The following is a 27,099-nucleotide window of genomic DNA, read 5'->3' as shown; positions in this document are numbered from 1 at the left end:
TTTTGTCTTTAGAAGATGCTGACAATATTTTGTTTTACCTCTAGCTTCGCATCCAATTCACGCAGTGGCAGCTGTCCGCTGAAGTTCTCAACCATGATTAATTAATACCGTATACAAACATTAATATTAAGATGACCGTAAACAGAAACACACGCACGTATATATATATATGTGTGTGTACTTAGGCAAACACACGATCACGTGTATTAACAAATAATTAAGCGGATACATCGTATGGTTGTTTGCGTTACTGTTATTGTTTGAACGAGCTGAAGTGCTTCAGCAAAGGTCGGTATTGGCTGTTGGCCGTCACCGTACACAGACGCAGCCAGTTCAGCAGCAAAAGAATTAGCCCATTCTGCTAAAGAGACTGGCTTCTGTCTCCTGAAGCAGCCGCAGCGGCGTGACACAGAGGCGAAGAAAATTCGCTTTCCGCTACCAAGTTCATATACGTATAGCAGTCGTGGTGGCGTCACGACAGGGTTATATTGGCACGCGGCTGGCATCACATACAGACAAGGACTGCTAGATATCAAATGGATGTCGGCGTTTAACTTTGGAAAGTAATCCCAACACGTAAGTCAGGGGAACGTCCGTCGATTACTACGGATTGACCTCCATTGAAGCCAGCCGACCGCCCAAGGCGAGGCGGTTCGTAAGAGGGATATTGCGCAACAACAACAACAACATAATGATGAAATTGAGAAAAAATTCGAAATAAGCGAGAATCTAATCCAGCGCTGTGGTCATCACCTATCCCTAGATAATTATTTACCTTTGAAAGCCGTGTCCACAACGAGTACAACTCGTAGCAGCGGCAACAACGACTATACCGTAGCTGCAGACGAGGAAGGCTATAGAAATGAAAAAAAGGGAAAAATTACATGCATTTTTCTGTAGATTAGACTTCTAGTTTTACGGCTGCTGGCATAATTAATCGAAGATGTGACAGGGTGAAGATTAATTGCCATACCATCATCGTCGACAGAAATGGCAATAAGAAGGATATCGGTATCATTATTATAATTATTACTGTGATCAGGATGAAGAGCACTGGCAACAGTAGCAATGCAATAATAATAATTATAGGAATATTGAAATTTTATGTACAGAGTCACTTCGAAAAAACCGGACTCTACCAAAATTCATTTACCATTGTCCCTCTTACCTGCGCTTAGCTGTTATCGAAACCACACCATAGCAGCAGCAGCAGCAGCAGCAGCAGCATTAGAAGTCACATCAACAAAAAGCGGGTATTATAGTTTAGTGAAGCAGCGGCGTCGTGACCGCCGATGATCGAATGCCAACTTCCCACCATCACCTCACCCACCCTCTCCTTTTCCGGGCTTCCAGATGTCCGCTCCCTCCCTCCCTCTCTCCCTCTCGCTTTCTTATTTTAATTTTTGACGCGCTTTTTTCGGGAGGAAAACCACGAACATTTTTGCTTGTACCGGCGAACGATTCGAATCCAGGTCCTGATATGGTGGTGATGATGATGATCGTGGTCCTTATGATAGTGGTGCAGTCCGTCTGGCAGCTTTGGCGCGCGTTGAACGATGTGTGTCCATCGTTCTTCATGACACGGATACAAATAAAAGACGGACAGACCGTGGGTGAAGCGGTAATTGGAGACGAAAGACTGACCAACAGCCGCTGGCGGAGAGTGGCCGAAGTCGATGAGCGTCCGTATACGAGTGCTGAAGCAACATAAAACGTGTATGCTTTTGTAGCGGATCCGCACTGGTTATTATAGACATGATCGTTGCCGTTACTGTTATTTTTTTTTGTTGTAGATCACATCACTTCTTTGGCCATTCTTCTTCGAGACAGTCGCCAGTAGTTGAAGGAGATCATGTAAGCGAAGGCGCGGTAAACACTTACGGACGTAAACAGAGTAACAACAAAAATTGGCCAACATTAAGACAGATCGACCGATCGAACAACATAACAATGGCGTCAGACATGAATGCGGAGACGAGGGGTTCGCTGCTGCTGCTGCTGCTGCTGCTACGGCAACGACAATCACTACAGAAGTGCTCGTCATCGGTCGCTATTCGAACCCTTTCCGCTGCAGTCAGTGTTTTTCAATTATTCCTCTGATAAATAGGAGGTAGGAGAGGACAAAAAGAGCGAAGGAAACATTACTCGATGAAATTAGTTGGATAGTTCGTTTGCAGAATTCGTCCGCCCGCTGCTGTTCGATGCCTGGGGTGGCCTTTGGCGGACAGGCAAACAAACGCGCAGATAAACCAACACTGATGAGGTGTTGCTATGTTGAAACGATTGCAACTATGTTCGATACATCCGCACGCCAAAGATGCCGGGAACTTCGTTATTGGTCAACGGTAAAATGGCATGAGGAGGGCACGAGCGATCCTGACGAGAAATGATGAACGACACTACGGTTGTCAACGGCACCACCATCACTAACAACAAAACGAAATGATTGATCGCTTGTACAAAGCCGGACTCCTTGTCACTATCATCGTACGCTTTTACCGGTTATTGTTAATCCTCGTAATCTGCTGTGATGCAGCGTAGATTGACGTCGCCAATCAGTCGAATCTATTCGTGTCATTTGTAGACATAAGCCATACACACGCATCATGTTATACACTACCATAAAGGCCCGCGTTTCGTATAATGGAGCTTCAAATACTCATGATCATGTATGAGTTTATGTTAAATCTTCATTGCAATCGAATCGAAACCAGTTGCTCCTGCGAGCTTAAACACTAGATCTGGTTCACGGGTACCTTCATACAGGTTAACACGTATAACATATACAAAACAAATGCAAAACTGCTGTGTGTTGACCTTTTCACAGCTGATTATAAGGACAAATCCAGTTATTCTGGTGCAAGGTCACTCTTAGGAGAGAATGTAGGGGAAATGTCCGGCACATTGACAGTAAATCGTATAGCGAATTCGGTCTTGATGACACGATCGAAATAATCTTCTTATAGTTTGTTGGCTACTTTGTAGGTGAAATGTCCTTTACGCAGACAAAGCTTCGTTGTTCTCATTAGTTTTTGCAATGTATACTTCGACGAGACGTTTCCTTATTGTTGGATCACTAGTCGCATCAGCATTAATAAAACCACTACAGAAAGTCAAATTTACATTTGACTAACACACTCTATGGATTCATAACGAGATTATGGCTTTACCGGGTTCGTACGCTTCCCAGACCGCTGCCATTGTCACTTAACAAACACGTGTAAACACAGAGTCATTTATCTTTTTTATGTAGTTTAGTACCGTGAAGTCGTATTAATCTAGACCTATAATTTCAGAAAGAATTTATGTCACACGAAAAAGCTTCATTTGTTAATTGGAAACACATCGTACATCCGTTGCTACAATGGCGTCTGCTGATATTAGAGATAATTACGCCAATACGAAGGGGACTTAGTCACATTTATTTAATCCTCATTCCGTATATTTTATTTGATCGCTGATAAGTATACCACGTATATAGGCTAAGATGTATCCGGGATTTCCGAGACGTGGTCATGTCATGGATGTCGCGCGTGGGAACGCCTTTCGTGTCAACATGACTATTATTATTATCTATGCAAATGCCATTTCATTTGCATTAAGAAACACTTAGAGATACCACTTGCATTCGTTTCGTAATGGTTTGTCTATATTTACATAAGCCAGAAGATTGACCGCAAAACTCCATCCGTTCGGAGAATCGCACACACGATCATGCAGTGCGTACCATAATCATGAATGGGATTAGGTTCGCTAACGACCAATAATTATTATCTATCCATACATTACTGTTTACACATCGTTCACACGAGTTCGCGGGGTGATCCTGTCGATGCATGTTTTATCTGTCATTAAGCGCGTGCTGTTGTTCAAAAGGCCTCATGTTCCACAGGCAGTCAGTCGCACTTGGGCATATTTGAACCACGGCGATGGATTGAGGGTTTTCATTTGCATCAGAGCTTTACGTTGCCAAGCGCCCCTGGCCGACCACGATGACACTCCTCGTGCGCGTGCACTAACACGTGGTCCTTCAAAGGCCAATGGTGGCCTTCAATAACGAGGCTGCTATGGGCGGTGTCGTAACCGCAGCAAGCAACAACCATCTGGGTCGTAGTATCTCGAAGCGAATACGCAAAACAAGAGGTTCAAACGGAAGAGAAGCTAGCGGTAGTGCGTAGATAGAGCCTAGGGACGGCCTCCTGTTCGATATAGGATACAGCAGATCACAGCTAACAACAAAAACGCGATTAGGAACAACTAAAAGGTAGAACAACTAAAGATTCGCTCGCCTAGAACAACCAGTCGTTGTAGTGAACTAAGGCACAGGATGAAGATGCATAGTGCCAACGAAAAGTTGCAAAAACAACAAACATTAACAACACAGGTAGCGGCAGCGGCATGTAGCACTAACCGACAGATTAATAGGGCTTCTTAGCGATATCTACGAAAATATGGTAGTGGATAGCGCGAGCGGCCCCAACTGCCATTGCCTATTGAGCTCGTCGCGATGATCGATGTAATGCTCAGCCGGTCGGTTTTGGCATGTCCGCAATTGGTAGTACTTACCCACTAGAGTCTGCTTAAAAGAATTGAGCTTTCTCATCTATGATTCTGCTCTGACAAGTGTAATGGACCGCAATCAGTAGAATACCACAATGGTGTCGTTGAAAGGAGAGGCGTTCGCTCGAATAAGGTAGACCGTACCAATTGGCATCGGTTGACGACCGTTCATAAAAGCGCCGAACTGTAGAATTACCATCTTAGGACGCGGCCGCATGCGAGCCGAATACCGAAGCTCAACGGGCTAACGCAGCGGCCATGCAACCGTTCCGCATGCACTTCTTGCATAATGGCACGGCAGGGGATAACCTGCACTGTGCCTCTCATTTCCTTCGGCCTTCCGCCGCACCTGCGTATGTGTATCTGTGTATTTAAAATGGATCGTATAGTAACTGTGAAACAAACGACACAGAAGACTTGGATTACTAGTAAGTATTACGACCAAATTCGAGCTAGCCCATAATCACTTCAGGCTAAGGAAGCTAATAAGTCCTGACAAAGAAGAAAACCAATGCCAGTTGTGACATCCGTAACTGCAATAACAACTACAACCAGAACGACCATGCTAACGGCAGCAGGCCAACGCAAAAGGAGCACGCATAGCAAATTACCGCATGATAGTAGACGCTCGGCCTAAACAGGCAGCCGATAATGACGCCCTAGCATGCGACACTGGCGCCGTCTGTGCAAACATGTGCGAAACTTGCTCTCCACACTCGCGACCGTGGCCGGCGTTACCGCAATGAGCAAAACCTGATATAATGACTGTATGTGCAAATTCTGGTTGGCTAGATGAACGCATAAGCAAATCAATGGACCTACTGACGATCGCGCTCCCGGTCACGAAGGTAAACAGTCAGACGATGCACGGATGCAAAGGAACGGGACGGACACTCCTTTGTGGCGGCAAGCTAAGGTTGCCAACATAAAGCGTCGCACCAGTTCATGCTGCCAAATCGATTAAGTAAGTGGACACCGCAGTGTACATCGGCCAAGCTCATTTGTCCATGATCGAAAACAACAACGACTGCTCAACATGGTACGATCTCAATCGGATTTGACTTTACTTAGAGATTTTACAATATTGCACATATAGACTCGAAAAAAGACTGCTGTTAAGCATATCGACAACGCGCTGCAGCCGGTTGTTCTGTGGAATTAAAGAAACTGATCAATGGCAGTAATTGCGTTAGGCAGCGGTCAAATAGTATTGGTATTCCCCTTGAAGTCACCGAACCGGGGTTCCTTGATCGCTCGATAGGCGAGCGTCACGGTAAGTTGAGCTGGTTTAGTTTCGTCCGTGGGGTGGCCAGGATGGTGAATGAGCTGACCCAATAGCCGGGCATACGTGCATTAGCAACGAAAAAGTGACAATGACGATTCGGACGAAGAATAGAAAAGACATTGTTGAAGAATATTCTAACGAGGATAAATACCAGCAATAGCTTCTTATGTTAATGCGTGTGAAGAAAACCAGCTCCATAGCATAATTTCATTGGGTTACAGGAGTAATGAATGCCTATCCTTTGAAATGCTGATGGCGGGGGTGGCCACATTACCAGCTGGCATCAGCTGATCGCCGAGCGGTCCGAATCTACACAGTTGAACGCGATTTGAGGAGTGGAAACGTCGCCATTATCGCTGCTATTAGCTGCTGCTATGTGTCCGTTGTCCGTAACGACGTATATTAGAATATGGCTTGTTTGACAATGTACATACATTGCAGAGTGGCCGAGCTTTGTTGTGCGATCGTCGAATGGGATATTGGGGTAACAGCAAAAGCAAAAAAAAATTGACACGGGTGCGAGGGTTCCTTGCCACTCAGGCACGGTACCGTGGCCTTGGTGCTTCCATTTACCCTTATTAATAGTAGCTGAGTGACAGTGCGGTACGGATCTGTTATTGTCCTGTTTGGCATTAACACACTGCTATAGCAATGTTATTATTGATTATAGCCGAGAATAACATTATTCGGAAAGGCAACTCATTTACGCAAATGTATCCAGATTGTGATAGATTTAATATCTTTTCAGGTTCTTGTTATAGCAAGAAAGATCTTATTCTGACTTCCTGCTTGCGACCAGAGTTATGCCAAATTCAAAATGGTTTACTTAAAGCTTTATGAGAAACGTATTATCCTCTGCGAGTATAGGTTGACCGTAACGGTGGAAACCCTTCTGCCAGTTCCCTAAATTGTTCGTCTACGTAAAACTAACTATCGAGTTCATGCATTGGTAAAATATGTGCGTGTGTAACGCAGTGCAGCTTTCCCGAGCCAATTTAAAAACACGTTCTATTTATTATGATCCTTTGTCAAACAATGCTAGCATATCCACGTTTACTTGCTTTTTCTCTATTCCCCTTGTCTCCATGCATAATTATTAAAGTTAGAATTAAAATGGTGACTTTTTCTACTAACTGTGTTTGCTACGCGTGTTGGCGTTTACATGAGTTTGTTTTAAAGAAAACCTTCTCGATCTGTCCGTCGGTGACGTTGCTTCGCTACCATTCCTGCCGCTGCTGTCGCTAACGAACTCATAATGGCTGTATTCAATTCGTGAGCGCCTGCTCGTCATAACGCTGCCATTGGCTTACACATTCGCTTGAATGCTTTCTCGACTCGCTATCATTCTCTGGTCGCCACTCGTTCTCTCCTCCGTATTTTCCACCAGTAGAAGAACCTGTGCGTGACATAGAAAGGTCATCGGCATCAGCGCACGTACCTGTGTGCCGATCAGCCGAAACGAAGCTTGAAAAGAAGACAAAGAAAGCGTCTGATTACCACGAGCGTGGTTGACCAACGCTGATTGTACCTATCGCCAGCTGACGATAATGTAATAGTACCGCGTTAGGGAAACCAGCTACGGCGGTAGGAATACGCGCCATGCCCGTGACTTCAGTACACGAAACAGCAATGAGGCTGGCGAGATCGTAAACGATACGGGACCTAATGTCCGCTCGATCGTCTCCGCGTCTACTGCAGTGACGACAATAGTAAAAAGAATGACATCTTCATGTCATTTTGTAATCACGGCGGAGCCCCGTAGGATCATCAACAACATCTTTATCATCATCACGATCAGTATTATATTCATTATTATTAGCGTCTCTATAATGCCGTAGCTCAGCTATGGCAGCAGCGGCCACAATAAAGGCAAATGTAACAACTTGTGGAATTCGAGCATCATGGCTTGTTGTGTGTAACGGACTATACCCCCGGTGAAAGTGCCATCCGTGAAAAATATCAAATTAAATAATAATCATATTGCCGCAGTGCAGAAATTTGCTGGCGTTGAGGAAAATGTTGTATTGTGCATTTGTGGCTCCTAAGTGTCGTTGATCTGTAAGGTTGCACTGCAAAATCTCAAACAGACTGCAGTTATCCATAAACAATAAATTTATAATAATCAGTTGTTATGCTATCAGTTAAATCATAAATAATATTCACGCACTTTTCTTGCGAGTACGTTTATACAGAAACACAATGAGGTCCGAACACGATGCGCCACGATTCATGTAAACAAGTGATTATATACATATTCATGATGACCGTCGTGATAGTCATACAGATACAATTCCTAGTAATGTAAATTATATAGTCGATTTTATAAAAACTTATTTATAAGTTAAAAACTCATCACTAGGCCTCAGTCATATCCATTAGTTGCTATTGACGGTAGAGAAGTTGGTTGATAGAGTTCATCTCTAGCAACCCAGGTCAGTGGACCTGAAGTTCTGTACAGCTCGTGCTACCATTTCACGAAGGCGATCAAGACTCTCTTCGAGATCGTCTTTGCTCCTGCTTGTTTCTCATCGCGGCAATTGACACTTAACAACGACACAGTTCGCTGAATTTCGTTTCGGGTCCATTCAGCGACCACAAAACCATCGATCATTTCGACTAGCAGACGACAATATGCACCAATATTGAGCTGACGAACAAGCGAAGAACGCCAGCGACACCTATAAACAGTGACTTTTTCTACTTGACTATCGCGCACCAACCGAAGCGCTAAGCCCTTCGGTCCATCTGTTCCAGTGTACGGACAAGAATTTTGATAAAATCGAGGCGACATTGACCTTTACCCAATGCGACAGCGACTCTATTTCTGCTGCTGCTGCTGCTGATGCGACTAATATTACGTTGGTGATCATTCGAACAATTACACAAGACACGTTTTAGTGTGTCACATTTCGTCGGACACTTAGCTTATCCGATCAGTAGTGTTCCAATAATAGCTTTGTTCGGTTGATAACCATTCGTACATAACTATCAGGACTATTGATTAGTGCATGGAATATTTAATGTTACGTGGAAATACCTGTAATCTGTACTCTGATTGTGAGACGACATAGGACAGCTTACGTGTGAATTTTTGTGCAGACATTTTTGGATTAGTACTGCCATGTTTTTATCAAGCCGGCAGCGAGTCAAAGGCGGTTCTCCGCCGCCGGTTAGATAATCCAAGCACACGCTACTACTCAAATAGCTATGAGTGCAGTCGGCAGCAGCAAAATTTATAAAATTTCCTGTCCGCAGATAACACCGAATTCTAAAGTTTCCAAATTCGTTCATTCATTTCATGTTTGAACGATTTTGCTGGATCATTTATTGCTAGATGCAGACGAGTATATTTTCGCACTTTGTTTGCTTGATTTTATTTTGCCAAACACTTTTTGCCACTACGAAAAACGTGTCATCGAAGAGATAATATGCATTTTTTGTGTCAATATTACTTAACACTCGACACAACCATGAAGGCAAGCGAAGGTGCACGATTGCGCACGCAAGCGGTGCACCTTACATCAACAGTGCTTAGGCTCAGAACGAAAAATTTATCTGTCATATTGGGCAAAATGTGTGTGGGACGCACATGTGACCTGTGCGTGTCGCTGACGATTGTCAGCCCACAAATGTTAATCACTCTCATTTCTATAAAAATCACTTTTCTATATTTCCTCTTTTTAAAACGCTAGTGCTTTTCTAGGTTAGTAGATATGTATCTTCAATAGTTCAATACCCCCTGTTATTGACCATTGGTTTTATTCTATTTATTGCGTAAATAATAGTTGTTTGTTTTTGTTACTGTTTGTTTGTTTCTCGAGCGTAGACTCCGACCACGGGTGGTAAAGAACGACCTCTTCGACGGCCCTCATTCGTTCGTTACTGAGGCCAAAAAGTGCCCGACACAACCCCGAATAACTGTGTCCTGTACGATGAGAATTTTTTAGCTGCTAGTAATACTGAAAAGCAGCTTCCTATGTTCAGAACTGGCAGCTTTGACCTAAAAAACCTCCACGTTGCTGAACGAGAATTACCTTGAGTTCTTTTTGAAGTTAGGCAAGTCTATATTTCTATGTTATGGTGCCCTTATCATACGCCGAACAAACATTGTGAATTGTCTCCGAAGCTTTTTAAAACTGGTCACAATTCGAAATAAAGCTGCACTCCGAAATATTGTTTTTTGCAACTTAACATTATCGTTGTTGGAGCTCGAAGCAATGGTAACATTGTGTCAACTCTAGTAGGAAGATAATATCAGTCTTCGGGAGCTTTGTCGCGGTACCAGATGATACCGGTAAATGAAAAATCAGAACAAATAAAGGAAAGTCGAAACACAATAGCAGTATTTACTTGTATATGAAAAATACGGAAGCTATCAGAACAAACTGTGCAACACTACACAGAACATAACTGCCAGAACGTTTCGTCCTCATTTCTTTCGTTAGCTAGGAAGCAAACCATGGCAAAACTGCCTTTTTGTCAGAAGGAATACTCTCTGGCCGCTTTGTAAAAAAAAAAACTATAATAACAGCTTTATTTTGGTAACAACCATAGCAATCCGTTCTATGATACGTCAGTATGGCCCATTCAGCGACCGCTAACTATTACACAACGGCTATCTTTGCGATCCACCCATTAGCTCCCACTTGTTGAATGAAGCCGTCAACAAACAATGAATAGCCTCTCATTTTTTGATAAGTGTAGCCCAAGCAGTTTTGATGGGTCTTCACAATAAACGACCGAGAAAATAATGCGCCCAACCAGCATGAACGGCAAATGCATTTGCCTCACCGTCGAAAATTACGTTTCCAAAACACTTTTCCTGCCCAGTTGATCGTTGTCCGATCAAATATATACGTATTTGTATGTTTTCCTATCTGCAGCAACACATTTGCAATAGCGGTCACGCTTGACAATAACGTTCACGCTAACTCGAGAAAAAGCTTATCTACTCTACGGCTGGACTAATAGAGTATACCTCTAACATACATGTTTACCGCTCAGAGCTGAAAAGCGGCTCGGCCGTATGAAAAATAGGCAGTTATTCAACTGGCAAAAGACAGCTGGCCACGACAACGTCCAGGTCACTTTAAGGCGATCGTGTTCGTGATAAAAGAGTAGGACAGTGGTCAAGAGACTAATGCTGTTTCTGAAAAAGTTTCCATGAGCACAACTACCGCTGGTGTTATTGCTATTTGAACTTTTGTTGATACAACAACAATAGCAATGGAAACGCTTGTTGCAAAAGTAACCAGCAAGCAAGGGCTACTAATAACAGCACCGGGCTGGAAATGACGCGGGAATAACTCTTCTCAAGTCATCAAATTCACTGAAGATGCACTAATTGAACATCGGCACTCACAGACACGCTACTTATACTAGTATTACAATTGCGATGAAAAACATAAAAAAAAAAACTCGTGCGGAGCTCGAAAAGTGATCTCGTCATCAAAGTATCCTTCATTATAGCCACAAACCACTTTGCTAGCAGTAGCTTGATCCTCGGCCTTACTTTCTCTCTTTCCGTCTACACCTCTGAAAAAGGCTGAGCGGTCCGGCGGCAAATCCAGCCCATTGTTACCCTCAGAGATGATAGCTCACATGGACTAGCTAACATAACAACGCTAACAGCGAAAAACAAAGTTTTTTCGAAAAACAACGCTGTTCTTCTCGTAGAAATGACGCTCAACCATATTTGTTGTGACTGTGGCCACAAAACCTGCTAACTAAACGGCCTGAACTTGGTAAGGCCGTGCAGGTGTCATTGGATAACAATGGTCGCGGAATGTTGTCTACCGCTTTGATGCTACACATCTCCACCACACTTTCTCGCTACTTGACGGAGTACCTCACCGCAAAATGACTAATGGTAACATCAGTTGACTGCTGTTATTTCCAACTAGGCTAGATCGATAGGTAGATGAAGAAGACCAATGAGCAGAAGAAGAACCGTTGGTGCTTCAAGCGTCGGCGCTAACCAGCGAGTCGAAGTATTACGGCCGTTACAGTTATTCAACAACAATAAAGTGATAGGTGCATTTTAAAGCTTTTTGCAGATTTTACGTTCGAACTAACCGCTGATATTTCAGCGTAACTTCCTACTGCTTCTATTAGGTGGATTGTTGTATATCCTATCGCATCGACGACGACGACGATGGTTCAGCTACCCACTGTAACGACTCACTGCGTCTCCTAAGCGTAGCGCCTTTTTGCCGTCAGATCACCAGAAGGCGCTGCTCTAGAAACTGATGACGATGATCCTTTTGCTGCTGCTGCTGCTGCTGCTGCTGCCGATGATGATGATTACTATTATGTCGATGATGATGATGATGAAAACAATTACGAAAACGTAATGTCGCTGACGGCTGTTGGCGAAGATTGCGACCGTGGGGAGACCGACAGTTAGGTGAATGCTGTTCCCAAAACGGGTCAGATGAGGACCTGACTTGTGTTCGTAGACATCGACTTCAGATTCGTGGAACACGATGGATGGATGGATGGATGAAATCGCTAACCCATATAGCACCTTCTATCGACGTTGAAAAACGACAAAGGACTGCTTCAAGCTATGCTATCTTTCGTAACCTATTTTTAAATTTCTATATATTCCAAGTAGGTCTCGCCAACGGCACATCCTTGTGACAATCTATGTGAATAACCCAAAAAAGTTATTGTGGTTCTAGGTATGAACCAGATAGGAGCGATTCTGTATTTAAGCAATGATACAACCTATATTGTAATAGACAATCATTAGAAATACCTTGTAGCATAAAGGGCAGAACAAAGAGATCAGAGAGATGAGCCCAACAGCCAGATTCGCCTATGGCAATAGCAGTGATAATAAAAATGGGCATTATTACCGTCATCGTTATAAATTGCCACCATCACACCATTGATTGCGTCAATAATAAAAATAATAATTATTATTATTGTCGCCTTTTGCTTTGTCCTATTTGTATCAATGTGTCCATGCTTCCGAGCAAATTATTACCGAAGAATGAATCTAAAAGAAAATCTTTTGTTATGTTGACGATAGGATGACGGAGAGGCAAACGCTGACTGATGGGCGCATGTACATGAAATATACACATCTCTTCTGTTCTTCATACTAGCCTACTATGAAGAATGGCTTCAACGTTTGAACGTCATTGACATTTGCGTTTGTCGCAGGCAGCAGTACTCGTTACTGGTACAAAATGCTACTTTTAAATGTGTTGTTCTCACAGCTGTCACTGATTCAAATATGATTTTTATCCGTTACCGTGATTTTTAATGGAACTGTCAGTAGACCAATGGGTAGAGTCCAACCTCTATGCACAATGCTACCTAATAGGTACCAGCAAACACATTCAAATAGGCCGACAGTGGCGCGACGTTAGCGCAATGTAGAAATCAGCTATTTTTGCTATTTGCGATTGCATTTTTTTTTGAGGTCTAGGTTTATATCCATCACACTTCAAATGCTGCCCGAGCTCCTTGCCGCTAGTATTAGAGACCCGTCGGCTTCGGTCGGAGTCGAAGTTGCAAGGTGATGAGCGCAGTGAACCCCCAATTTTACGGTGTGGCTTAATTAATTTTGGCGAAAATATCTGATTCTATGGTCGCTATTGCCGCAGTCTCTGCTTCGTTCCCTGATCAGCAGCATAAACCTGTTCAAATGGTGCGTCGACGGTAGCGATAAAACCGCGAGGAACCTCCGTCTCTTGCCTCGAAACATACGAACAACTACGTTGACAGAATAGACGCTGAAGAACTAGAAGAAAAGGAAAATAACGTTTTCGAGGAGAAGAAAACAATCGCCCCCTTCTCCCTGTGAAACGTGTGGCATTAGAGTTCACAGGTTCCGCAGTTCGTCAATATGTATTCGTCTATAGTTTTAGCTTTTCTACTGATGGCCGGTTGATCGTCAGGGCCATAGAGCGGTAATACCCACCTATTTCGTAAATCATTGATTCCGTGAAAACGGTAGCTGTCATGAGCAGTCAACTGTTGCGTCAATGGCACTAAGGTAAAGGCAACACAGTGCAAAAGTAAGTGCCGATAGATTTGTATGGCCCCGGACACATTTCGTGTGTTTATGTATAAGTTAACATTAGCCATGCATGCTTTTTCTCGTTTTATTTTTTCAGAATTATAGATTTATTCTTTATGCTAACTGCCAAAACGACACCAGCGCAACATTAGGCAGACCTGAGCAGACACACATACAGAAGGGACTGGACCAATCCTTGACAAACTACATGGTTTTTTCTTCTTCGTGGCGTCTTGACGATGACGGCTTGCTTGCTCTGGTGTTACTATCGGCATGTTGTATGACTCCACCTATCTCCATGAAGACTAATATTATCCGTGGTTTGCTCAGTTAAGAGACGCACAATTGCCGCCGCCGCCGCGGTGAGTAAATATTTTTTGGGACTACCACAGCGATGCCATTTGCGAATACTTATATATAAAACAGTATAACATATAGCAGTCGAGTGTGGAAGCAAGCTAAATTGTTGGAGAAACAAAAAATGAAAAACAAAGCTGGTAGGTTGTAAAGTATAGCTTGCCACATGCAGCCAACAAATTATAACAGAATAAAAAAAAATATCAACGGCGGCGGCGGCAGCGGCGGCGACTGGCGATAAACGTGCGTAACAGTTTTCGCTGTATCAAGACGATGTTTCGTCGGCTTTGGTTACAGCGGGCCGTCAGTTTGTCTGGTTCTGTTTTATTGTGGTGCTATTGTAAGTTCTGTTTTTTTACTTAGTTGAACTTAAAGTTCTGCCTCTCTTGTTGATGAGATTGCTGCTGTCGTTAATTGAACTTGAACTGCTTGAGGCACTTCCATCGTTACTCCAACACAACGGCTGCCGCTATCGTTCGAAACGCTCTTTCGGAGTAATGCAAAGTAGCAGAAAGGAAAAATTGTCTCAGAAAAGCACAATCAACGCGCCAAACCCTTTAAACGTATCAACCACTAGTGGCCTTAGCTACAGTGGATCAGATAGTTTCTACTTCAGAGTGGGAAGTATTCGAAGAGACCCTTTAATGTAACGCAGTGTGAAGTGGCGGCAGCAGGGCTCGACGTCGCTCGGCAAAACAGATGCAAAAAAACATTTCTAAATACGCCACCGGTACAACAGCGACAACAACCACTTCTGCTATTGTTATACCACCAAATGCGGCGTTACGCAAAGTTAATGATTATTCAGACTGAACTTAAAACTGTTCACATTTACCAGTTACTGTTAATATGGAGCAGTCTTTATATATAGATATATAGAAGAACTAACGTAGGACCAGTTGAACGGTTGCAATATAACGGTGATAATGTGCAAAACCTAGTTTATAGGATCACTCGATTATTAATAGTGTGGCTGACGTTGTCCGTGTTGCCAGTGCTGCGGTTGCCATACAACATATAATGTACAATTACTTTCGACTTGCAACAACAAAAGCTTGGGTGTTTGCCTGATTGAAGACACGCTTTTTTTAGAGACAAAACTAGATTCGTTTGTAACCGGTGGCGACAACAGGTGAAAAGCAGGAGAAACTATTGTTAGGTTCTAAATAGGTCTGAAGGAGACTTAATATAGATTAACTTCTATGCTAATGATCGATAGCTAAAATATAAATAAAACAGCTACTCAAGTGTATTCAAACCTATTATTATAAACTAGGATCATATTAATTTAGACCTTAATAAACTGGGGTGAGCCTCTACGAAGTACGCAGTTCAATGCTTATTTCACCGATTCACAACGGGACAATTGGTGCACTGATAGACGCACTTACCTCATTGTTAAAGATGCATAGGCACTACCAATGACCAAATCGTTACTCTGAATTTCATATTTTTTTAACAGTTGCTAAGTAAATACTCGTTACTTCTTCACTATGTCGTTGTCTAATACATTCGACCAACCCATTTTGCTAATGAGATTATTTCATTTGGCGAGCCTGTGTTAGTTGGCTGCCGGGGTAAGCATGGAGCCCACCAAACAAATCCATAGAAATAACTACATTAACCTGTTAGGCCTTATGCTTTTCTTTTTTCGTTTAAGCTTTTTTCGGTCGATTTCAGCACAGGTTCGTCGACGTTTTACACTGCCTATAAATGGATAATACAACAGTAATAATATGAGATGTCCACTTGCGCGTGTGCTTGAAGTTACATGATTGCGAAGTCGTAAAACGACAGATCTCCATAGAGTACATCGCTGTCACTGGTTGGTGTACTATTATTGAAATACTGTCAACGATAAACGACTTCGTTGGAAGCGGCGGTGTCGTCCGCCATTGCATCTTAGCTAATTCGATAGACGAAAAACAACGGCCAATTGACGACAGAAACTCCAGTGACGGACAAAGTCCAGTAGCATAACCGCTTCTATTGCCAGTGCATTAGCGACAGGACAACATAACACTTCTATTAGCAGACGTCGTTGTGTGTCCACATCCATTTGGTTAACATGAGACACACCGGATTTAAATGCGTGAGAGACAAGTCCCCCCCCCCCTAACCCCTCACCGCTCCCAGGGAAGAATATCAATAATACAGATCTTCCCTAAGCTGACAGGCGAAGCCCCAACGATGTAGGCGCATGAAAATCTCTTTAATGTAGAAACATAAAAAATGACGGTCAGTATGGCTGCTGTGGCTACAGCAACTGCAAAAAAGGACAGAAATGCATTTTGTGGACAAAAAACAGCCTTCAGCTCTGTACGTATTTCTGTTCGTATTGGGCGTAGCGATACTCCGCGGCTGGGACAGTAGCGACTTCTGGTGGCAGTTGCTTAGTTACGAGCACGTCTGGTTTTGCTTGGATAAGTACGAAGAAGGAAAAGAAAACGACATATTTTATATAGAAGTTCTTTTTCAGCAACCGACCAACTACGAAACGCTAATTAATGCATTTCTATCGAGTACCGTGTAATCAAAGTCACCATTTTTGGCGGAATAGTCGAACCATAAAATGAGGAACAAAAAACGAGTAGCTATGATGCAACGATTAACAGTGAATTTCGTGTACCACGCAGAACAAACCAATGAACATTTTAATTTTATTAATTCTGTACCATCTATTAGAACTGCTCATTATGGACAACATGGCATAGACTCCATGTATATCTGCGTATCTTGGTGATTATGTCCAGCAGAGCCTTTCCAATCAATGCATCAGCCTAAACAGAAGCTGTTAAACCGGAGCAAATATTCTTTAGTTTCCATTCGGCAAAATTGCGATCGTGGCTTGCGCGCGCGACCTACTTTTGATGACGGACTTTCGAGTACGTACAGCTATTCGAGATCGAATGACCACATCTAGGCGGGGTGGTTACGTAAACATAGGATTGTGAAAAGGTCAATTTGGTTTGTATTATCCATCGTTTTTTTTTTTTATGTACCTATTGTTGATCCGATAATGCATGCTTAAGTACTCCTTTGAATTTCATTTATTTCTTATAGTATATATCTCATGGTGCACTCTTAGCACGCTGGTGATGTATTCCTACTTTTGAGTCAGCATATACTTATATGGCACGGCCATTATCAACGGTCGTTATCTTTTTTCTAGGTGAGAAAAGGATTACTCAGTATTTTTACGGAGAACGGCACAACAGAGAGGAAACAGATAACGTCTGGACGAAGATTTCAGTCGTTACGTGTTGGCTAGTCTGAATCCTGACCGTCATTGCATTAACCCACCAAAAGGTCAACAGGTCACTGCGTACCGGACAAGCAAAGATATTTGCAGCTCTTATGTTTATTGTTTTTTCATAGAGTCTTATAGTGCAATTATATGAATTCTCACCAAAATTTGATAACAAAATATGAACAAATTCTACTTTGTTTATCTAAGCAGCAAATTCATGTCCTAATAGGACGCACTGTACGTCACCGATTGCACCCGCATCAAGTATGTACGTATATCTTCGGAAGCTACTTGACATCGTGTTGAGAGCGGGTGAGAACATCTCTAATTAACACTTTGAAAAAGGCCAATATTGTATATATACATCATAAAATAGATATAAATAAATCATACATTGGCCTATATACATCATAAATTCGTCAGTCGACAAGGAGAATCACAATTACTTTAGCCAATTCAACGTACGGATCACTTGAAAAATAATTCGCTATTATTTAAAATACCGATAAAATGTCGATATAGTGAAAACTTCGGGTGGGGTAGAAGGAGAAGAAATAATAATCCAAACAAGCCTAATAAATATTTTTAGCTCCAAGTAAATCCTTCCGCCTAAACCAGCGGACACACCCACGACGCTGTGTCATAACGAAACATCGGAAAGCTGTTCTCATTTGTTTGCTATTTAACAGGAAAGAAACGTTTCCATTATGCAGCAGTCCATTGTACCACAACCCATATCATGCTGCACGATATAACGCGCCATCAAGTTGCATCCAATCAGCAACAGCTGCTGCTAGCAGCCTCCCAGCACATATTTAAACGTATTGTTACTCATTGTATCTCTGTGTTCACGATGAACATTTACCACAGTTCCAATGGTACGGTCGCCGCTGCTGCTGCCGCCGCCAATCATGTCAGCCGTGCTGATGAATACGGCCATAACACCGACGCAACGGTCCCTTCTCTGGTCTCTTAGTACCATCGCTTTGCATATCGTCTGATCTCTTCACGATCGTATCTAACATAATCGAGGGGACTGATGCTGCGATTGCGACAGCAGCGCTAACTTAGCCGCCATTGCCGCTGAAGCTGGTACGTCATGGCTAGACACCATAAAGAACATAGCTACAACGGCTGTGCCTCGCCTCGTGCTCGTGCTGTACGTTACGACACGCATATGTCTGTGTGTATGTTTTCAGCGAAACGGACGTGGTTGAGACTCGACCACCATATTGTGGTCCTATTCGCAGTCGTTTCCTGAAGTTCGAAGTATTCGTTCGAGAAGAACGAACAGCGGCAATAGCTGCAACTACGGTCGTCGTCGCAACTGAACGAGCCATATGGAGGAACCGAGTATCTATATATGAGTTAATAGAGGGATGGAAAGCCGGCTAGTTCCGTCACAGTCGTTGGTCGTTTTTGCCACCGCTAATTGCTTGATACGCATGTTTTTTTCTCAACTGGCGACTTCTTGTTGGCTTTTTCTCCAGGCTTGAATTTTCCCGCCAGTTGGTGTTTGATGTTCGCCTTGCAAACTCGAGTAGCCTCGACGAGTGTTCTTGCCATTTACGGCTAATAGCAGCAGCGAGCGACAACAGACAAGCAGATAAACAAGTGTCGCAGAGTGACATTGCTTCTCAGCGTCGTCATAACTGACACGAAACAAAAAATCGTAGTCGCGACTGGTAACGAATAACCACGTTGACTGGCACATCAACAACAATACACATCTTCAACACGGACGAGCGTTTCCGTTTTACCTGCTCTCTGCTTGCTGAACTTTTTGTCATAGTCTTCAGCGGCTGTCCCTTCACCTGGCGCTGGTAGGCCGCAGCAATGGTACTATAGTCGCTGGTCGGTATAAACGATAGACTCCCGAGTGGGACCTCCGACACTCTCCCACGGTTGTGGGAACGGCAACGTTAAGTAGCGACGTTGGTAGCTAAGAAGACGCTCGGTCGGTCATCCTATGAATGAACGGACTAGATTGCGTTGTCGCTTAATGATGCTGCTGTTATGTACGCTCGTAGCGGCAACCAGTGCTGGGGACACCGAGAGAACGACGATATACGAAACAGCTGCCGGGTGATTGCCACCGTCGCGCCGGCTGGTGCGCAGGGAAGCCGTGTGAACTTCGGCATGTCCCTTCGAAGCAGCGGCGTAAGCAGGAGTACAGCAGCATGCAGCAGAGATCCGTAGCCCCTCAGATCACTGGCGGAACTACTGTGATAGTGGTAGAAGATGGACGCACCATATTAGCTATGCTATGCGTTATTGTTATTAACCAACCATGTCTGGCTATAGCCATGAGTTCACTTTAGCTATAATACAAACAACACAGTGCATTTTCTCTCTGGCGAAGTCGTCGTAATTCGCGCTAGGGTGCAACAACGAAGGCAGCAGCTGTAGTACTTTGTACCTCGTCGGCCACTGGACGTACCAAACGGCCCAGATGGGGCGGGGGTAAACGGTAAGACAGTGGGACAGATTTTTTTACGACGAAGTGGCGCAATTGTGGGAAGGCGACGACCGAAAAAAGGTTTGTTTTTCTTTACAATGAGCTACATTGGCGCGATTCCGTTGATATTTTCGTTTCTTGTTCCTGCTTTGTCATCGACGCGACAAGCTGATGATTATAACGTTCAAGATCGAAACTACACCATGGCATGCCGCATGTTCGGTCCGTTACTGGGTGCGCTGGGTGTTGATGAAACAAGGGTAGAATGAATTTGGAGAGAAAAACTCCAAGCGAGCTCAGTGGCCGAGAAGACTGACACTGTCAACTCAAGGACGGCCCCTTATGGAATACGTAATATACGAGAAGGCTCTTGCGGTCATATACAGCAACGTTATGCTTATCATCATCAATGGCTTAGGGAAAATTCCCTTTGACAGCTTGTTATAAGGTTATTATTTAGTAAATTTGAGTTACCTCTGTCAATTATAGGATTAATAGAAACACCAAAAACAGCTAAATAAATCTATCCATTTGCCAACGCGTCAGTTTAGCCAAATTGCAGGCCTCTAGAAATGCTTACGAAGCACCATATGTAATAGTATGTTATATAAATGGATCTCGAAAAAAAAAAAAAAACATATATTATTGACATGCAACGTCATCATCGTATTGTGCACAATCTTGCTAAATTCTGCAAAGTGCTGGAATAACATAGTTGTTGGTGTGTCAGGACAGCATGATATCATACCGTATTCAAACAAAGCATAGGGCATTATATTAGCGTCATGGTAATACGTTTACAGGCTCGAATTTAAAGTTGTTGTGGAAACAGACGTTTTCAACTGGAACTATATAACAAATATGTGAAATAGCTAGGAATTATTCTATTCACAGGCGTATGACAGAGATTATAATGGAGGTTACCACGACATTGCTTGTTAAGGTTTAAGCACACATTATCTATATTAGTATAATATAACATTGCGCAATAGGTACAAGAATATAATACATTAATAGAAATCACCTTCCGAAAGGGGCGAAACAGAATCAAGCGACAATTAAACGACGAGCAGTTCAATGCCGTATGGATAGCTTATTGAGATCGTGAAACTGTACTTCTGCGATTTGTGCGATCAGCTTCAATATCGAGTGAATGTTGTCTTCAATGAACTTCAATGAAGTCGGCAAATGAAGCGGCTTAAGGCAGGATAGCACATTTGGTCATATTGGATTGGATCCATCACCACTCACAGCGTACGCATGCTTCCCAATTTAACGCTGTCGAAAGACTCTGCACAGATTAGATTTATACCGAAGCAGACGAAGACCGTCTGATTGCTTCCGTTCGGCAGCTTCGGTAACTAATGCCCTTCTTTTCAATTCACATGGCCCTTCGTAATTGCTGTTTAATCAGATGTAAATGCATGGATAGCCAAAATTAATTAAGAACAAAAACAATTTCGCGAGTCGTTCTCTAGACGTAGCCTTCGGTCTGTGTGATTACAAAGCACGGTGTGAAATTTTCGCGAGTCGTCGTTCTTTCGTTCTGCTCAGAAGACCTTGGCCGCCAGGACACTCGTCCTATATTCCAGGTCATCGTAGTATATACTAAATGTCGACAATATCTGTATATACTGTCGCAACTCTGTGTGTGTATGTTATGGGCATCTAGTTAGAATGAAAGACGGAAAAGGCTGCATAACAAAGACGGTGTTTTATAAAACGGGTGGCGGTGGGCGATCGCGATCTACACAGAATTTCTTATATATATGCTTATATACATATTGTCGTGATGCTCTTCGTTTAACTGTAGGAGTAACCTCTATGCTGTTTATGATATACTTTAAAACCAATATATAACAATGTTATGTTGTTTATTCATATTCATTGTTGTGTTATTATATTGCTGCTGCGTATGCATAAACGTTATACGCGTGTGTGCAGTTACAGACACGTATAGTGGCCGTGCCGTTGCGTAAAACACATATTTTTCTGACGACTTTCTACAAACGAGATTTGTTCAGCTAGGTTGGTCTTCAACCCATATATCAAAGACATGCTACGGTGCTATCACCTGACCATTTATGCCGACAATTGTGTCTCATTTAAGTACTTATTCTCTCTTAATTATTATCTCATTAAGTGCGCATGTTTGCAGCATGCGCCACCACATATGCTCCGTGCCATATAGTGCCTAATACCCTATCTCAGATCCAGTAGACTAGACAGCAGAATTGTAAAAGCTTCATTTTCTAACATATCAAGCGACACTGCATATGAAAAATTAGTATTTTGTCATGCGTCCATGTATCAGGTATATTAAACTATATTGGATTTACCTACCTTTTTGCCATTCGAGGACTCTGCCGACATAGCTAAATAGCCCAGAAATATTACATTCTAAAAGGTCCTGTCGAGCAAGTGGTACGGAAGTTCTGTTAAAAACATTAAAAACATTAAAAACATTTGATATTTTTTCGGATTGCTTTTTAATAAGGATTAAATTCCTGCTCGGACAGTTAGGAAATGTGTGAAAAAGGAAACAGCAATCTGAAACGCTACTGGATATCGCGCAACAAAACCAACATAAACTATTCGTATGGAAATGCGCGTCTACATACACGCATATATATATATATATATATATAATATATATGCTGTTAAATGTATAATGATGAGAAAGATTTTCATGTTGCAGTTAGATCGGTATAAACTTAAGTGGAGTATTTACACTGTCGTCCTCGTCCACTTGAAAAAAGCATACCACAGAATACGCATGACTGTAAGAGATGGAGCAAAAAGGACGCAGCTATACTATCACAGGATACAACAGCAACGAAAACAAGCTCATAGCTTCAAAGCACACAAACGATAGAGGCGATATACTCGAGGATAGCGCGATGAAGTTCCGGTAGTTAACTTTAATGTAATCGTATCAGTAAGGATGCAGTTAGCCGCCTGTCAACGTAAACAAACAGCTCCAGTGTTTCATCTGACTATTACTAGGGTAAAATAGGTTATAGTTGGATCAGAGAATGATCCAAGTCCTGCATCAGTCCTCAGGCTATACATTTGGCTCTGTTTTCGTGGTTTGTCCGCAAGTGAGCGCGGTCAGTATCTTCTCTATTTGTTCCCTGTCAGAAAGCTTTTCCAAGTGAACAAGCGAAGTTTATGAAGTAGCATGTAATACTGATGTCACGTGCAATATGTTTATCTGTAGGGTTGCTGCATAAAGATGGGACGGCTATGCCACCACAATCTATAAAAAAATCGAGAATATATATGGAGCGTGTACCAATATCAGTTGTTTTCGAAAACAAACACTCACAAACGAAATAACGGTAGAGTGCGCGTATGTCATGCAATATTTATAGTTTTTTTTTATAAACAGAGAATATCTAATTCGTTGCTGGCAGACGACAGCAACATCGACCATGTATTAATATGCAAAGACTTTGCCGCCACCCCTTTCGATACCTGAGAATTGTTATGTCTTCATAGATGGATATGCGAAGATCGTATCGATGACTCAACGGGGCACGACAAAAGAACATATATAACATTACATCTAGCACAACCGAGGGCCAGTGTTGCTATTGTAATTATTAGTATGTGGACGCATCCGAAACGTGCAGTATGAGCGAAACATTAGATGGGTGGTTTCAACAGTATTGCAACAGTTGGTTGAAATACAAATTAGCTGCTGGAGTGTCTGTGTGCATTCCTCTGTTGGGCAAGAAACATCTGTCATGCTAAATTTGCGCCCCACATTGAAAATTCGTTTCTGTGCATGTATGTGTCTTTTTGATATATTCATTAATAAGCGGCAATCGCCCGTTGCTTTGTTGGCTGTCACTTATCATACGCCTGCGAGAGGATAGGTACAACCTTCAACAGGCTAATTTATATCAACAAGAGCTGATTATTTAACTTTTTACATTTTTCTATGAGGATCATCCCGTAGCCACTGCGGGCAACGTGATCGACACAACTACCGCCATCGTCGCCATGGCGCTAGAACGAGTTGTCGTTGCTATACCAGCCCCAAGCGGACCAATAAGCAAGCAATAGCTGCGACTGGGAGTGGTAGTATCAAAAATTCATTGAACAACGACTGACTGATGGTACACAGGAAACAGGTCATTTTTCAAACAAACGACCAAACAACATTAAGGACTGAGCCTTTTCAAACAAAGTACAGGCCTGCCAGCCACAGCAACGGCAGGTAACAAGCGTACTAGCAGCAGCGACAGAAAAAAAAAAATAGAAAAAAGATAAAACAAAGGATGGGATACATTGCGCTATGTTGTTCGGCCGGAATGGTGTCCCCTTATAGAAAGCCCGTGTATTTCGATGTGAGTGTTAAACCCATTATGTTCGATACATACATGCGCCTATTATCCTAGATGCTATATATATATATATATATCATCGACGAGGATAATGGGCATTTGTATAACCTACAGATATATCGGCTTTTAATCGCCGACGCTGACGTCGGACACACAAGTGGACAGCGAACTACTGCGCATTGGCCGTACGTAGTAGAAGTACATAGACAAAATAAGGTACAGAATATCCTCAGATGCTGTGTAAAAAACGTACGATGAGATACGAACGAGTATAGGATTTAGTCTAATAATTGACGCTGCTGTTGCTTTTGCCGATAAAGCTTTAGTATTTTGATACACAGATACAGGGTGTTCTTAGCGGAGCATAGACTGCTTAAATATAGCGTCCTTTCGATATGCTTGTGGGAAACGAAAGGCTTCACATAGAAAAAAGAGTACTTAGCACTTTCAGTGTGATCGTTTACAAAATTTGGTCCACTGCCGAACGTTATAATATACCGAGCTATAATATTATATAGATCACGAACATACGGCCATTGCTGATTCGAATTTCAGCGCAAGCACACGGTGACAATGGCAAACTTTTACCATACCACCTTTAAAAATCTGTTGGAGGAAATTCCAGATAGGTCTGATAAGGCCCGTCTGAAGTGTTGTCTCATTGCTTGGATATCGTTCATAAAAAAATTGTATAGATGGAATACCTTTGGAATAAAGAAGCCAGAATCCAAAACACACTGGTCACAGACAGAACAAAAATTACCTTGCGGCGGGGCTCTTAACCCACCCTTGTGAATGAGTATTTGTTTATACTTTAGAATTTATATTTTTGTAATACTAGGTTACGCATATTACTGCGATGGTAGTTTTACACTTTTCAAAAGAACTCACCCAATTTATGGTTATTTCATCTACAGCGAGACTTATATAATATCATCAATTTAGTTAAAAGATGATCGAAATGTTTCCAGCTTTCAAGAACGACCAATTTAGACCAAAATGCAGAAAAAACAAGGAGACATTTTCAGTACTTAATGAATCGCGAATTGAGATTTTGATTCGTTGTGTTTGCCACCCACTTTCTGACTTATTGTAGATGTTAAACATTTATGCCTTGTTACGCTTCCATTCATAGACATTTTCTGTATAAAGTAGGTGCCTGCGCTGAACTCGAGTCTCGCTTCTGATCGGCGGCTGAAGAAATGGTCGAATGTGAAGGAATCATGCGAAAGCAGGACTTTCCGCCAGCCTGATTAAGTAAGCTTCAATGTGGTGTATATGACAAAGTGTCTCTGAGCTCACTTGAACATGGTTTTGTGTATAACGAAGGCCCGGTGATAGCATAATGTTGCAGGAAATTTCTCTTAGTAGTGTCATCTATTAACACTCTACGCTATCTAAGCAGTTATTTGTAAAATGGCCTCGTTTCCTTAAACAGTTGATTACCCTAGCAATGTAGTGATTGATCGGTACAGAGGTATTATTGGATCTTGTAAATCATGAATATATATAAGTGGCATTCATCTTAACGAAGTTCAGAGCTGCTAGACCTCTGACGGATACACAGGTATACGTTCAGTGTAAATACCTTCGTTTGAGCCTCAGCGAACCCTCGACCTTATCGTTGTTTGCAGACATCTTTCATACCGATGAGGCCATTGTCAACCGACTGAAATATCGGCGGTCGATATAGCTCTTTTAGAAATATACTGCTTCTTCCACGGAGCAGTTTAACGCTCCATCAAGGATCAGCTCAACATAAATAAGGACTTCAGATCAAAGGACTACGCGAGGCTGCCGCCTGACTTAGTTAGAACAAAAAAAAAAACTGAACAAGTATGTGTATGACCTATTGATTTTAACTGCCTGACATAGTAAACTAAAACAGTTAAACCCAGAGCAGATTTCCTTATGTTGTACCTCCGGTTGCTGCGCCTGTGCATGTTGTCGAGCTGATTTTCCGTTTTCTAAGATGCTTCCTTCATCAAAAACCGTTTTCAACGAAGTCGTCGATATGATGAAGCTGAAAACACCCCTCCGGCTCACGTAAAGTCTATTTTGTTAAGCGTTTACACACGAACACCGTAACGCTGGTCTTAAATTTGTGTTTTGACAACAAAAAAAAGAAAAGTCACAAACAATGTTCAATGTACACAAAGAGTTGAATGCTAATTAGCCTGTATAGGTTGAACTGGCAGTAGAAAGATTCGAAAGCTGACATGAGTAAAGAAGCATACTATTGTTATTTGCGTAAACGTAAGTCATAAATGTTTATCTAAAATGCTCTATAGAATTCACCTCCTATAGAATAGCGACTAAATTGTAAACATGCTCACAGGTTCTTTTGTTTCTTTCAGGTTTTTTTGTTCTGTATTTGATCTATTAGGTTATATTCCTATGGCAAACATTCAGTTATTATACGATGATGCTACTTGAAGCTTGTGGCTCGCACAACAACGATTCGCCGGAGTCTCGTTGGCTGCGCCCGTTTTTTTTTCGGTCTTTTCATTCTGTTGTTATCTGCATTTCAAATGGCATCTCAGCATTTGATACCAGTGATCGAGTGATTATAGTGTCGGTATACCATCGCCAACAGACATAGACAAACAAAAATCTACCACACAACCAATAAAAGAAGTACCAGCACTTCAGTGGCGGGGCATTGAGGGTCAGATCTGGTTGACTAGCACATACCATGTGATCCTTTGTGCCCTAAACGTCCTGCCCCCGGCAAGTGAATAGACCACACAGGAGCATTGAATTGGGTTAGTGCAGGCAGTTCTATCAGTGGTTATCGGTTGTCCA

The 27,099-nt window shown here is 42.4% G+C and overlaps 1 protein-coding gene and 1 long non-coding RNA gene across 9 annotated transcripts in view; one reads left to right on the top strand and one right to left on the bottom strand.

Moving 5' to 3' along the window:
* The window catches only part of LOC111246448 (uncharacterized), a 259,672-nt gene that overhangs the window by 160,203 nt on the left and 72,370 nt on the right, over positions 1-27,099 (bottom strand). For 2 of the 8 annotated variants that reach the window (XM_086982454.1, XM_086982452.1), the window contains exons 1-2: positions 1,169-5,664; positions 776-854 (exon numbers count right to left, since the gene is read on the bottom strand). The exons of 3 other annotated variants lie outside the window; for them this stretch is intronic. Coding sequence is in view for 2 of the 5 variants with exons in the window: in XM_022796041.2 (XP_022651776.2) it covers positions 776-854; positions 8,314-8,456 (222 nt within the window). In the remaining 3 variants the exon portion in view is untranslated. Of the gene's footprint in view, positions 1-775; positions 855-1,168; positions 5,665-8,313; positions 8,457-27,099 lie in introns of those variants that run through there. 3 more of the 8 variants (XM_022796041.2, XM_086982451.1, XM_086982455.1) reach the window with 3 other exon arrangements.
* Positions 23,412-27,099, top strand: part of LOC111246453 (uncharacterized) — a 33,036-nt gene continuing 29,348 nt past the window's right edge. Inside the window, exons 1-2 of the long non-coding RNA XR_015322941.1 lie at positions 23,412-25,551; positions 25,929-27,059. This is a non-coding gene — a long non-coding RNA (uncharacterized LOC111246453). The remainder of the gene's footprint in view (positions 25,552-25,928; positions 27,060-27,099) is intronic.

Source organism: Varroa destructor, unplaced genomic scaffold (genome assembly GCF_002443255.2).
Source record: "Varroa destructor unplaced genomic scaffold, Vdes_3.0 BEIS01000003.1, whole genome shotgun sequence".
Lineage (NCBI taxonomy): Eukaryota > Metazoa > Arthropoda > Arachnida > Mesostigmata > Varroidae > Varroa > Varroa destructor.
This window is presented reverse-complemented; position numbering and strand designations above follow the sequence as displayed.